Source organism: Grammomys surdaster, unplaced genomic scaffold (assembly GCF_004785775.1).
Source record: "Grammomys surdaster isolate TR1022 unplaced genomic scaffold, NIH_TR_1.0 724, whole genome shotgun sequence".
In the NCBI taxonomy this organism is placed as follows: Eukaryota; Metazoa; Chordata; class Mammalia; order Rodentia; family Muridae; genus Grammomys; species Grammomys surdaster.
This window is the reverse complement of record NW_021605143.1, coordinates 449,182-464,181: the sequence shown is the minus strand read 5'-3', so window position 1 is coordinate 464,181 and position 15,000 is coordinate 449,182. Positions and strand designations below refer to the sequence as shown.

General features: G+C 49.8%; 1 protein-coding gene across 1 annotated transcript in view; it reads left to right on the top strand.

Moving 5' to 3' along the window:
• Positions 1–15,000, top strand: part of Acvr1b (activin A receptor type 1B) — a 38,043-nt gene that overhangs the window by 22,462 nt on the left and 581 nt on the right. Inside the window, exons 4-9 of the mRNA XM_028782208.1 lie at positions 1,576–1,806; positions 4,862–5,029; positions 5,798–5,954; positions 7,764–7,888; positions 12,738–12,868; positions 14,236–15,000. The exon at positions 14,236–15,000 is cut by the window's right edge and continues 581 nt beyond it. Of these exons, the coding sequence (XP_028638041.1) occupies positions 1,576–1,806; positions 4,862–5,029; positions 5,798–5,954; positions 7,764–7,888; positions 12,738–12,868; positions 14,236–14,361 (938 nt within the window). The 3' untranslated portion in view covers positions 14,362–15,000. The remainder of the gene's footprint in view (positions 1–1,575; positions 1,807–4,861; positions 5,030–5,797; positions 5,955–7,763; positions 7,889–12,737; positions 12,869–14,235) is intronic.

The window sequence follows — 15,000 nt, the reverse complement described above, 5'->3', positions numbered from 1 at the left end:
TGGGAACTGAACTTGGATCTTCTGGGAGAGCAGTTGAGCTGGCTGGCTGGCTGGCTGGCTTTTTTTGTCCAGGTCTCACTTGGTAACCTTGGCTGGCCTGGAACTTACTATGTAGACTAGGTTAGCCTCAAACTCATAGAAATCCACCTGCCTTTGCTTCCTGAGCACTGTGATTAACCATGTGCACCGCAGTGCCTGGTCCAGTGTGTGGTCCTAATCACTGAGCCATCTCTCTGTCCTAGGTATTGAGTTTTTAAATAATGTTGTCTTTAAAAACATTCAGTTCATGTTATGTATGTAACTCTGGGCCTTCTTAACAAATGAATACCAAACATCCCCTAGAAACAAAGACTAGGAAGAAGCTGGCCTGTGCTCAGATGAGCTGGCATGGTGGTCGGAATTGTTGTACAGCATGCACACATAGAGGAGTCTTGAAGAACAGGTTGAGGTTGTCAGTGAGGTAAGCAACAGGGAGTGTTCCAGGCCACAAGACAGCCTTTGAATGCAAAGAACAGAAAGCCGTGAAGGTTCATGATTTGTTTAAAAACTCAAACGGAGACTGGCTTGGTGTGCCTGGGGGGCAGAGGCAGGCTGGCCAGGCGTCAAAGACTCTGGGACCACACTTTATCTCACAGGTCATTGTGGAACTGAACATTCTTATGTGGACAGATGACTGGTCCTTCTTCCCTTTGGACGCAGTGTTGGCAGTGGTGTGGAAGACGGGTCCACTCACTTGCCAGTGTCCTACTAGGAAGGGTGGGTGAAGCAGGGCTATATGTGGGTGCACCAGGCAAGAGCAGGCTGAGATAAGGTCAGAGACCAGGTGGGAGTCTTTCGGGCAGAGTGGGACAGGGCATAAGCTTTTGGGGAAGGGTGGAATTTCTGTAAAACCCTTAGCAGTGAGCCACATGCATATTAAGCACACAGTAAATCCAGCAAACCCAGGGTTACTAACAGCTGTTATGTGGTCCAGTGGGAGAGAGTGGAAGTCAGTCATGATGGTAAGGGGGATTGGATGGAGAGGGAGATAGACACCAGATGAGTCAAAAGAAGAACTGATGAGCCCTTTGAGACAGTAAACTGAGTCATGAATTAGTGTGGGTAGTCCCCAGTCTACATTGGAGCCTTCTGTGACTAGAGTTCTCTGCAGAGCTTGGTACCCTTTGTGCTTAGATCATGGGTCTGCTTTGTTGGCCACACAGCATTGCCCTCTAGTGGCTAGTGAGCAGAAAGGCAGGGCCTGCCTCAGGAGCCTGCTCATGTTCCTCCTGTTACCGTCAGAATAAAGCAGACATCAGTGAGTTGGTAAATCTAGTCAAAGATTTACATGCAGATCTTTCATCCGTATAGCCTGGAGGGGAAGTCCTAGTGAAGGCAGCTAGCATGTGTTTTTCTGTGCTGACTTGTGCTTAGCCTGCTGGTAAACCACCTAGTGTCGCTCCAGCCTTGCTGTTGCTGTTGGACCAGGCAGAGTGAGAGACACCTTGTAGAGGGCCTTTCTGGGGGTGTACTGTGGCAGGCCCAGAGTTTAGCAGAATCGCAGTGTCAGATTTTTCTCTATTCTTTGGCCCACAGGGTTACCCCTTTTTGTCCAGCGCACAGTGGCCCGAACCATTGTTTTACAAGAAATTATCGGCAAGGGCCGGTTTGGGGAAGTATGGCGTGGCCGCTGGAGGGGTGGTGATGTGGCTGTGAAAATCTTCTCTTCTCGTGAAGAACGGTCTTGGTTCCGGGAAGCAGAGATCTACCAGACCGTCATGCTGCGCCATGAGAACATCCTTGGATTTATTGCCGCTGACAATAAAGGTACAGAGTCTCCCAAAGTTGGTGACCACTCGGGGGCACTAGAGAGGCCTGGCTCCTCTGCTGCACACAGGAGGTCTGAATAAGATCATAGTTCCAAACCCACTTTAAACGTGGAACGTTTTATGTCAAGAAGTCCACACGAGAACCTAGGTTATTGCATAGCTAAGAAGGCCCCGCACCCTTCATGGGCTCTTCTTCCTTTCTTCCTTGACTTGCCCTCAGATCTGCACCCAGCGTGGACCCACTGGGACTCCCATGTGTTTGTTTTGAAAACTGCTACAATAAGGAATTGTGTCTGGGCAGGAATGGTGGCAGAGACACATGCACGTTCTACAACAAACACAACACAAGCATTCTGCACGCTGGCCTCAGTGTCACCTCGTAGCTGTGAGACTGGTTTTGGCCTTTTTGTTTTGTTTTTCTCCCCCCCCCCGTGTGTTTTTGGGGGAGACAGGGTTTCTCTGTGTAGCCCTGGCTGTCCTGGAACTCACTCTGTAGACCAGGCTGGCCTCAAACTCAGACATCTGCCTGCCTCTGCCTCCCAAGTGCTGGGATTAAAGGCGTGCGCCACCACCGCCTGGCTTTTTTTTTTTTTTCGGCCTCTTTTATACCTAGAGCCCCCCAAGTTACTGCTGCCGATCTTCCCCCTCCTCTATCCCCTCTCCTCCTCTCCCCTCTTTTCTTCCTTCTTTGTTATGAAGGGTATTATGAGACAGAGTCTCACTATACAGGACAGCCTGGCCTCAGATGTACAGTCTTTCTGTCTCAGCCTTTCAGTCACATGGGAGAAGCAGGGGAGAGGTAGGCAGAGACCAGCTTATGCTGGGCTTTTGTGTGTACTCATGCCCCTGTGTGTGTGCGTGTGCGTATGTGTGCATGCACACATGCATATGGAGACCAGCAGTCAATGTCTCTGTTCTCCTGTTTTATTTTCTCCCCTATGTTTTGAGGTAGAGTCTCTCACAGAACACAGAGCTCACTGATTGGCTGGCCTAGCTACCAGCGAATCCTGTGATCCTTCTGACTCTCCCTCTAGTCCAGTGCTGGTGTTACAGGAACACGTGTTCTGCCTGATGTTTATATGAGCACTGGGAATCCAAACTCAGGGCCTAGTGCTTGCACAGTAAACATTCGACCAGCTGAAGCCTGAAGGGACCATAGTTGATGCCAAAGACACAGTAGTAATTAGAAAGCTGTTTATTAATTTAGTATTACTGCATCTCTTGGTCACTGTGGGCCAGGGTCTCTACCTACAGAGACCCTAGGAAAAGGAGGGCAGACACCTGGTAGCTGGTACCCCTAGAACACAGGAATCATGAGGGCACTGGGTTGTGTTTTAGAAGTGTCTGGCAGTTGTGACACACCTCCCCTGTGACACAGTGACAGGAGGCTAGTGTCCACAGATGCTGTGGGGCTGCCAGCTGGGCTCATCCTCAGAGTCCTGCGGGGCCGCCAGTTAGAATGTGGTCCTCGCTGGGTCAGAGGTACCAGGGTTCAGACATTTCCAGGCCAGGGAAGGAGGGAACCCCACCCCTTTGTTCTTGCTGTGTTACCATGATATAGCCAGTGTGAGGCCCTGGGATTAGCACCAGCTTAGAATTTGGGAGCATTCAAGCCAGTTTCTAATCTTCCTAGCAACAGCAGCAAGCACAGCCTGATTTGATCACTTTTTCCTCACCCATCCTCCTTCTTGCCTCCCTGAGTGAAAGAGAGAGATCAGCACACTTCCTGCCTCCCATTGCTTTCCTGAAGGGCAGGATAGCCTTTGTGGAAGTGCTCAGAGTGGGCTGCTCGCGCGTGGCAGAGCATTCTCGGCTCTGGAACAGGGACGCACACATGGGGTCTTTCTGTTCTCATCATGGCCCTTGGCCTGAGGACAGCCACCAACTGGAAGGAGACATTTCCAGTGCGTCGGGTACTGTGCTGGGTTATAATTGAGGGAGCAGAGCAGGTGAGAGCAGGCTCTCCTCCTGGGCAGTGATGGGGAGAGCACTGTGAGCTTCCTGTCAGGGCGGTAACAAAACTGAACCTGGTGCTTTCCCTCAGTACACATTCTTTCCCGGCTACCACACAGTCCAGATTTGGCAGTAAAGTGGCGTGCTGTGGAGAATTGTCCTCGCTGGCTGGGTCACTTGCTTGTTGCTGTGATAAAACACCATGACCAAGTGGCACACACCTTTAATCCCAGCACTTGGGAGGCAGAGGCAGGTGGATCTCAAGAGTTCAAGGCCAGCCTTGTCTACAGAGTGAGTTCCAGGACAGCCAGGTCTACACAGAGAAACCCTGTCTCAAAAACAAACAAACAAACAAACAAAAAACAAAAACAGGACTGAAGAGATGGTTCAGTGGTTAAGAACACTGGCTATTCTTCCAGAGGTCCTGAGTTCAGTTCCCAGCAACCACATGGTGGCTCACGACCATCTGCAATGGGATCCGATGCCCTCTTCTGGCATGTAGGTATACATGCAGATAGAACATTCATACATAAAGTAAAGAAATCTTTAAAAACAAAAACAAAATAACAGTAGTAATGGCAATGACACATAACTACGACTACTACTAAAGACACCGCTACCGAAGCGGCTTCCAGAGAGGTTTGCTTTGTGCTCGTGGTCCAGGTGGTTACAGTCTGTGATGGTGAAGCAGAGCCAGGAGCTGAGAGCTCAGATCTTGAACTACAAGCAGAAAGATGGCTTCTGGCCTTTAAAACCCCAAAGCCTGCTCCAGTGACATATTTTCTTTAGCAAGGCCCTACGTCTAGGCTTCCCAAAGAACCACCAACTGGGGGTGCAGTAGCCAAATGCCCAAGACAGTTGTGGGGGAGCATCTTGTTCAAACCACCATACACACTTGGATAAGGAACGAGCCTCAGAGAGCATGCTCCCCGTCCTCCCTGCAGGTCGATGTGGGGAAGTGGAGTCAGGGGGCAGCCAGAGGGGTAGAGGCAGGAAGTGTAAATCCAGGTCTGCCTGAACCTGGCACTGTGTGCATCACCTACCTTCGTCTTTGTTGCATAGTGTTCCTTTTGTGCAGACCTTGTCTGTGTTCTCTGCAGATAATGGCACCTGGACCCAGCTGTGGCTTGTCTCTGACTATCACGAGCATGGCTCACTCTTTGATTATCTGAACCGCTACACAGTGACCATTGAGGGGATGATTAAGCTAGCCCTGTCTGCAGCCAGTGGTTTGGCACACCTGCATATGGAGATTGTGGGCACTCAAGGTGAGTAGCGAACTCAGCCAGGGAGCAGGTGTGTGGTCCTCCTCACTGAGGCAGTTGGGGGCACACTATGGGAATGGTCGTTTCATGTGAGAACAGAGCTCCTGACTGTGTTTGAGCAAGAACAGAACGTAACTGGGTTTCCTCACTGGCTGTCATTAGCCCTCCCCTAGGGAGAGCTATAGATGGCAGCTTGGCAGCTGTCGATGTGTGGCATGAATGTTTCTTAAGGGACAGCAAGAAAGAATGAAACTAAGAAGAGGGACCAGCACACCAGGAGCAAGAGTGTAACCATTTCACGCCGAGGTTGGACACTGCCTTGTACAGCCCTTGGTGGCAAGATGCAGTGCCCAGCTGTCCCTTCCGCATCCTGGATGGGGACCCGGGCTCTGTGCTCAGTTGTACTGTTTCCTCTAGATCCAGGTGTGATCACCTGGCAGCAGCCCTGACCACGTGACTGCTGGGCTGGTGGCAGCTCCATGTGCTCATGTGTCCATCCGGCTCATCAGGGCTGGTGAATGAATGGTGGCGGTGCTTTGATGTGAGTCAGTAACCATGTCGTTGAGAGGCTGCTAGTTCTGAGAACGCTTTATCCTCTCCATGCTCCCATGAAGAGCGAACTCTTACTCTAGTTGTTTAGAGAGAAGGCTGAGCTGCTCTTGGGGTTACTGGCTGGAGGGATGCAGAGGCAGGGTTGAGCCCAGAGCCTCAGAATTCATATTCCTGTGCACACATCTGCCTTGAACATGCCTGGGTTTTTGTGTTTCCCAGGGAAGCCTGGAATTGCTCATAGAGACTTAAAGTCAAAGAACATTCTGGTGAAGAAGAACGGTATGTGTGCCATTGCAGACCTGGGCCTGGCTGTCCGTCATGATGCAGTCACTGACACCATAGACATTGCTCCAAATCAGAGGGTGGGAACCAAACGGTAAGAAGTTCCTAGGCCCCAGCCCTCGCTTGCCACCTTGCCTGTCTGTCCCATGCATAGGTCACAGGTACACACAGGAAGAAATGGGCATACACAGGAGGAGATATCTCCTTGTCCTTGAATGGCAAATGTTGTTTTGTTCCTCACACTAGAACACTTCACAGCAGTGTCCACCAAGCACCAGAGCCAAGAGCTTAGCTCCATAGAAGGGTGGCCCTGGAGGCAGGCAGTGAAGAAAGAATTTGGAGTAGAAGATCTGGCTTGGTAATGCACACCTTATAGTCCTAGCACTTAGGAGGCAGAGGTGGGTAGATCTCTGTGAGTTCTAGGCCAGCCAGGAATACATAGTGAGACCCTGTCTTTAAGATGGGGTGAGGATTACTGTTCTGACTCAGTGGCTAAGAGCATACACTGCTCTAGCAAAGGACTCAAAGTTGGTTCCCAGCACTCACACCAAATTGAATGGCTCACAAGCAACCACCTCTAATTCTAGCTCTGGGAGATCCAAAGTCCTCTACTAGCTCCCTTAGACACATGCACACCCACACCCACATGCATGCGCACACGTACACGCCACACGCACACACGGGCACCCCAATACTAATAAAAATAATGAAGATAACTATTTTTTTGGGGGGGAGGTGGTTTCGAGACAGGGTTTCTCTGTGTAGTCCTGGCTGTCCTGGAACTCACTCTGTAGACCAGGCTGGCCTCGAACTCAGAAATCCGCCTGCCTCTGCCTCCCAAGTGCTGGGATCAAAGGCATGCGCCACCACCGCCCAGCGAAGATAACTATTTTTAAAAAAGAGCCGGGTGGTGGTGTTGCACAACTTTAATAATCCCAGCACTTGGGGAGTAGAGGCAGGTGGATCTCTGTATATTTTGAGTCCAGCCTGATCTATAAAGTGAATTCCAGGCTAGCCAGAGCTACATAGAAAAGCGCTTTCTTGGAAAACCAAAACAATAATAATAGTAATAGTAATTGAAGAAGCTGGTTGTGGTGGTACGCACCACGGTCCAGGACAGCCAGGGCTACACAGAGAAACTCCTGCTCAAAACATTATGAAGCAGGGTTGGGAAGTGTAGACACCAGACCTGGGTGGGGCAGGGACAGTGCTGCAGTGTGGAGGGTGGGCTTGCAGAGTGAGCCCCTTTTCTGTCGGAGTTTACAGACCAGGTTTGCCATCCTAGAGCAGAGCTAATCTAGGCTGGAACTGGGGTACCTGGAAGGGGTGTGGCCTGGAAGGATGTGGCCTGAAAAGTGAAGGACCTACTCAGCTGACGTCATAGGATGGAGGTGGGTGGAAGAGGGTCTGTGAGCTCGATGTAGTGCACTAATCATGCTGCTGCGGTTTGTCCTTTGGAACTGAGATTGCATCTACCCAGGCTCCAGGGTGTAGGTCGGCCTCTTACATCCTAGGATTACACAGGATTGCTGCTCAGTCATTAAGTGTGATTCCCATCACCTCTAACGTTGTTTTCACCTGTCTGAAGTCAGGTTAAGATTACAAAAGAAATTGAGTCTGAAATTTAAGCTCACCTCGTCACTGTGTCCCCTCAGTAAAGCGAAGGCTCCAGCAGCATCCTGCTGTCACTGTCACTGTCACTGTGTGGTCTCACAACAGCCTGTGCTGAGAAATCCAGACAGGCTCCAAAAGGTCATCTGAGTTGAAGTGTGTAGATTTCAGTCCAGAAAGGCCATGCAGTAGAAGACAAGGCTTGCTTCTGCTCCCCAAGACTCTGCATCAGCTCTCTGACAAAGGGAACTGTCCTCATGTTCTCTGCGTAACTCTTTCGCTTCTGTTCCAGATACATGGCTCCTGAAGTGCTGGACGAAACCATCAACATGAAGCACTTTGACTCCTTCAAGTGTGCCGATATCTATGCCCTTGGGCTTGTTTATTGGGAGATTGCTCGAAGATGCAATTCTGGAGGTAGCTTCTGTTCCCCCTCTGGCTTCCAACATTATGGGTTACCCCATGGTGCTAGTTCCCCCTTCTCCACAGCCTGTGGGATGTTTGGTGCCAGTGTCCTGGAGGCTGCTGTGCTGAGAAGCCAGCTTGGTATTGTGTTTGTTTGCTTAGGGCTGGGAATGAACTTGGGCTTTGTCCATGCTAGGCAAGACTCTTGTATACCTGAGCCCTGGAGCCACATGCTGAACAGGGTTATTCTTTGTGATGACCTATCTGGGGGTCACTAGACCCTCCGTCTTCTCTTCTCTTTTTGCTGCATCCCTTCCTCCTTCCCTGCTTCTCTCCTCTCATGCACTGTACTATTAACTCACAGTGAAAGAGAATTACCAGGATGTACACAAGCCAGAACCTCGTGAGTCAGAGGCAGGCTGTTTCTGATGTGTTCTCAAATGTTCCGACATGTTTCACGTGCTCTGACATGTTCTCAGGTGCTCTGACATGTTCTCAGGTGCTCTGACATGTTCTCACGTGCTCTGACATGTTCTCATGTGCTCCTAGCCACTTCTCTGGGAGCCCTGCTGTCTCCTTGCACTAAGAGTAGAACTTTCTTGGTGGCAAGAGTGCTTAAGACTTTCTTTTTTTTTTTTTTTTGGTTTTTCGAGACAGGGTTTCTCTGTGTAGCCCTGGCTGTCCTGGAACTCACTCTGTAGACCAGGCTAGCCTCGAACTCTCGAACTCAGAAATCCGCCTGCCTCTGCCTCCCAAGTGCTGGGATTAAAGGCGTGCGCCACCACCGCCCGGCTGCTTAAGACTTTCTTAAAATGTTTTTTTTTTCTCATAATTAAAAACCAAATCCTGAAAGTTTTGGTAGCTTGTTCATGCAAGAGCCTGGTGAGGGACGATAGCAGGGTTAGCAGGAGACAATTTCATTGGTTTTTTGGTTTGTTTATTGTTTTGTTTTGTTTTGAGTCCGGGTTTCTCTTTTTAATGGCCCTGGTGTCTTGGAACTTGCTCTGTAGATCAAGCTGGCCTCTGCTCCCAAATGCTGAGTCAAAAGTGTGTGCCACCACTACCCAGCTATGTCAGTGTTTTATGATGGCCTCCAAATATTCTCCCATGTGATGACGACAGTGGTCTAGAGCCCGCCCAGCCTCCCCCTGACCTTTCCTCTCTGATGAAAGCTGCCAGGGAACTGGAAGTAGCTGAATTAAAAATAGCTGGTAGAGGGGTTGGAGAGAGCTCAGTGGTTAAGAGCACTGACTGCTCTTCCAGAGGTCCTGAGTTTAATTCCCAGCAACCACATGGTGGCTCACAACCATCTGAAATGGGATCCAATGCCCTCTTCTGGTGTGTCTGAAGACAACTACAGTGTACTCATATACGTAAAATAAATTTTAAAAATCTTTAAAAAAAAAATAGCTGGTAGATTTTCCAGAGAGACCCCTTTTTCTGTTCCTGCCCTTTTCTGTCCATGATGTTAGACCCAAATAATGGAGAAGATGCTTGTGTGTGACTAAGTAAAGATGACTGGAAATTCTGGAGCTGGGTGTAGCTCAGTGGTACTGCTAGAGTGCATATAGTATATATTACTATTATATAATATAAAATATATATATATTAGTATACATAGTATAAGCACCAGCATCTCTTTCTACAGAGAAAATTGCCAAGGATCTTTGTAAAAGGAACTGGTTTTAATATAAACATAAGCAGTAAGTTACTATGGCAGCCGTAGCTCCTGACCTTTGCCGGTCCCCAGTCTCCACACAGAGGAGCCAAGTTTGATCTCAAGCTTCTCCTCAGTATGGGTAGTTAGATGACATACGTTAACCTCCTATGCTGACCTGGCCTCCTCCCAACCCCTCCTCCATGAGACTTGCAGTTTAACATTGGTCTAGCTCTCTCTGCTTCAGATATTTCTTCTCATGGTGTCTTCTCAGGCCCTCTCCTTGTGACCCCAATCTGAATCTCCCTGTGTCTGTTTGTCTCTGTCTCTCTGTCCCTGTTTCTTTGTCTGTCTGTCTCCCTCTCTTTCTGTCCCCTCCCCTCTTACCCCTGGCTGGTGGATGTCCCACCCTACTCTTCTACCCAGGCACTAGATGGTCAGCATTTATTGACAAGGCAGAGAATAAATGGTAAGCATTGTTTACACAACCTTGAGACAGGAGATTCTAGACATAAGCATTCCAGTGCTGTGTCCAGATTGAAACAAGAAATGAGGGCAGAGAAATCAGCATTTGAATAACAAACACAGGGGTAACCTTTACATAGTGCACAATAACAGTATGCCTACAGGTCTTTTTACAAATTGTGTGTGCAATGTATGTGCATATGTGTATACATGTGGACGCCAGAGGCTCACCTCATGTTTTTGAGACAGGGCGTCCCAGGTGACCCATGAGTCAGACTGGGTGGCTAAGGCGCACCCGCTAGGGGTCCCCACACTAGGCTTGTAGATGTGTTCCCAGCTTTCCCATGAGTGCTGGAGCTCTGAACTCAGCCCCTCATGCTTACACAGAGGGCACTTCACCCACCGAGCTGTCTCTTCAGCCCTGCTATACAACACTTAAACTGTGAATAAGTGTGTGTCTACTTTCTCATGATATCCAGAAAGCTAGGGCTAGATGTGCAATGACTATACCTTGTCTGCTCCCCGGCTGCATGTACTCACTTTGCATCTTCACTGCAAATCCACAAAGGTGGATACTCATATTGTCCTCATTTTGTCGATGAAGAAAATGACAGAAAGGTTAAATAATTTGTGCAGGATCTCAGAGCTGAGACGCTAACAGGCCAACACGTGAGCTTCAGCTCTCAGCTTCCCCTTAGATAGTTATTGCCAAGTCAGATTCTCTGTTTAAAAATCTCACCTCATAGCCCTGGAGAGATGGCTCAGTAGTACAGTGCAGCAATGGATCCCGTTGGTGCAGTGTGGCAGCGGATCCCGTTGGTGCACCACTGTGGCAGTGGATCCCATTGGTGCACTGTGGCAGTGGATCCCGTTGGTGCACCACTGTGGCAGTGGATCCCATTGGTGCACCACTGTGGCAGTGGATCCTGTTGGTGCACTGTGGCAGGGGATAGAGGCTATTCTTTTTGGATGGGGGTAAAAGTGAGAAGAGCACAGCTCCCACCTCGCCCCAGACTGACCTAAAGTCTCAGTCCTCCTGCCTCAGGCCTCTAAGGACCAGGGTGAAGACGGATCCTGTTCTGCTCAGCTTTGGATTTCTTAATTTTATTATGAGTTCTTTTATGTATAAATCTAAAAAATGTAAATTAAGAATACTACAGTTAGTTTTAAGAGTGGATCCTCTGATGCTGAAGCAAGCATGTTACAAGTAGAAGGCACCAGGGAACTTAGTGAGACCATCAGGAGGCAGAGGAGACCTACAGTCCTAGTACCCAGGAGGCTGAGACAGGAGGATTGAAAGCTTGAGGCCAACTTGGGCAGATATAACAAGACCCTATCTCAAAAACAAAAGGACACTGGGATATGACATAAGTCTGTAGTAGAGAGCTAGCTCGCCCAGGGTGACCAAGGCTTTGGGTCTGAGCACACACACACACATTCAAGTCAGAGTCCAGACGCCACCGTCCATGACACACCCCCAAGGCTCTTCAGTCATAAGTTTCCCTGCACTTTTTTTTTCCTTCCCTTCCTGTATTAGAGAATCCAGTCAAATGTCCTGTAGTTTCCCAGACTACATTTCAGAGTGTGCCCTGTGGGGTCCACATGGCCTCTTGTTCCTGACATTTCCTATGGATTGGTAGTGTAAGCCTTCAGTTCAGAGTCATGTCTGGGCTGGAGATTTTTTTGTTCATTTGGTGCAAAAATATTTCTTGACTTTAGTCTTTCGGGCTTCTAATGCAAAGTACAGAGAATATCAGTCTCCCCTTCTTGGCCTAGACAATCAGGGTGACCATTTACTCATCCAGAATGACTAGAGGCTACAATCCAACACGCCAGCATTTCTTCAAAGTCGTTTACCTTCACTGAGTTGGCTGCTTTGGTTCTTGTGAAGGAAGACCTCACCACAGGGTATGTTGGCTGGCACCCATATCAAGACTGAGGCTGAGGACCATGAGTTCAAGGCCAGCCTAAACGGCATAATGAAACCGTCTCAAGCCAAAAAAGGGGGAAAAAAAAAGCTTTACCTATATCTCTGTTTGCTTGCCACAGTGTGTGCTTGGAATAGGAAATAGAGGAGCCGCTCCCTCCCTCGGATACTCAGGGTGCCAGGATAACAGCTCCCTCTCAGTGCCCAGCAAAGGGATGGCACTTTCTTTTCCTAACATTGCTATGAACCAGTGAGCTCCTGCTCAGCAGGGTGGAGCATGCTTGGGGCGAGAGGACCCGAGTTCAAGGCCAGCCTGATGTACTTAGAGAGTTCCAGGACAACCAGGACTATGTAGAGAGACCCTGTCTCGAAATAAAATAATAAAAGAAAAATAGAAAAAAAAACCAACCCTGTTCTTTTCAGATTTCTTAGTCTTGTTTAGATTTTATCAGTGTTGGGCAGTTGAAAGATGCTCCAGTGACCTGGGGGTCTTTTTTTTTTTTTCAAATGAATAGAGACTTTTGGGGGCTCTAGTTGCCAAGTTTTGTTTTTGCCTTGTTTCTGTTTGAGATAAGGTTATACAACTCTCTTGAACCCAATCCTCCTGCCCCAGCCTCCCTCCTGTACACCAGAACCAGATGCCCAGACTGTTGTGTTTGGCTGTGCTCCTGTGCGTTCCTTATGCTGTGCCTGGAATCAGTCGCCTTTTCCAGAGGAACCAGGTTTATTTTAGTGAGGAATGGTCACACAGCTCAGAGCATGGCTGTCCGTTCTCCTTCTGCCACTGACTAGGTGGTTTTCTTCTCTCCTAGGGGTCCATGAGGAGTATCAGCTACCGTATTACGACTTAGTGCCCTCTGACCCTTCCATTGAGGAGATGCGAAAGGTTGTCTGTGACCAGAAGCTACGGCCCAATGTCCCCAACTGGTGGCAGAGTTATGAGGTAGGAGCTTGCTTGATATCTGTGGCTTCTTCATCTGCAAAGTTTCTGTGCTAAGAAACAGATATTTTTTTAAATGGGCCAACTCCCAGGTTTGACTTTGAATCCTTTATCTGTAAATCCAAAATGTCAAACTTTTTTATCATTAACATAATACTACAGCTAGAAAGTTCCACACCCGCCTCGTGCTGTAGGTCAGTCTTATGCAGCAGGCAGGAGGCACTCAAGGGGGAAGAGTGCTGCCTCTGACTGTGGTCACTCTTCTGGCCGCTGTGCAGACGAACCCTTTGGCGGTGACAGCCTAGAAGAAGGGAGTTCCTTGGCATGTGGACAGACAAGAATAAGCAGAACTGGGGAACCCGCCAATGGCCTTGGCTTGGGCAAGCCTGGTGTCCATCTTCAGGGAGGCTCTAACAGGCCTGTCAACTAGAGAAGTGCTCCTGAAGCCACCAGCTAGGGAGATGCAGCCATGGAGTTGAGACCGGTGTCCCAGAAAGAGGCGGGACTGAGACAGAGGCCTTTGTAGAAACTACAGATAGAGGGGTGGAAAGGGAAGAGTGTGGAGGGGGGAGAGTGTGCAGGGGTGGGGGGAAGAGAAGTGGGGAGGAAGGCTGTGGAGGCAAGGGTATAGGGAGAAGAGTAGGGGAAAGGGTGTGGAGGGGTTGGAGTTAGGAGGGAGAACTTGAATTCCGGTCTGAAGGCGCATGGGATGGGGAGGTAGCGACAGGAGAAGAGTGTTCGATAATCCTGGCTGACTGGGGCTCTAGAGTCCTGCAGAGCTGACTTGGCATCTAGGTTAGGCTATGGGAACCCCACAGTCGGGTCACTCGGCACATCTCTGTTTACATGCTTGCCTCACAATTGTGCTGAGAGCATCATTCCAGCACATCATCCCAGGCCAGCTCTGGACAGAGCTCAGCTCTGCTGATTCTGAAAACTTCAGCGTGAGGGCTTCCTCTTCCAGCATCCTTGCCCTTCCATGTAGGAAGAGCATGCCTCTACCTTTAAAGAGCCTGGCCACTAGGGGGTGTTTCTGCACCTAGGAACCCAATTGAGGACTCACGTTTTAGCCAGTGCCTACCAGTTGCTTGTGATTGCATAAGAGAGAAGCATTTTCCAAAATGCTTGGGCTTGGGTCTAGCTGAGGGCGAGATGGGAAGAGCCAGCCTCGATGCTGCCTGTGTTCCCCTTGCACCTCTGCCCTTTAAGGAAGGGAAAGCCTGGAAAAAGCTTTAAAGCATCATGGGGGTGGATCTGACCTAACGGACAGGCAGACAGCGGGAGATGTGTCAGTGCCAGCGGCCAAGGCTTCTGCGGGTCACTCACTGCGGGTCTCTCATTGCCGGTCTCTCACTGTGGGTCTCTCACAGGCCTTGCGAGTGATGGGGAAGATGATGAGGGAGTGCTGGTATGCCAATGGTGCTGCCCGCCTGACAGCACTGCGCATCAAGAAGACTCTGTCCCAGCTAAGCGTGCAGGAAGATGTGAAGATTTAAACTGTTCCTCTGCCTACACAAAGAACCTGGGCAGTGAGGATGCCTGCAGCCACCGTGCAAGCGACGTGGAGGCCTACCTCTTGTTTCTGCCCAACCCTCTGGCCAGAGTCCTGGCCTGCGAGAGGGACAGAGCCTGGGAGACACGCACACTCCCATTGGGTTTGAGACAGACACTCTTTATATTTACCTCCTGATGGCATGGAGACTCTGAGAGCAAATCATGTAGACAACTCGATGCCACAACTCAAACTGCTTGCAGTGGGAAGTACAGAAAGCCCAGTGCATCTGGCATGTTGCCAGGAGTGGTGAAGGGGTGCTGGGCTCGCCCAGGAGCAGCCCCCACACCTTGTGGTCCACTGGGCTGCAAGTTTTCCTCCAGGGACCAGTCAACTGGCACCAAGATACTGAGGGGGACTGGAAGCGCCCTCCCTCCTTCCCGTCGGCAGCCCTGAGCCACGCCAGCCCCTTCTCCTCGTGGACATCCGGAGGGACTGCCCTTAGAGACACAACCTGCTGCCTGTCTGTCCAGCCAAGTGCGCATGTGCCGAGGTGTGTCCCACATTGTGCCTGGTCTGTGCCACACGCCCGTATGTGTGTGTGTGTGTGTGTGTGTGTGTGTGTGTGTGTGTGTGTGTGTGT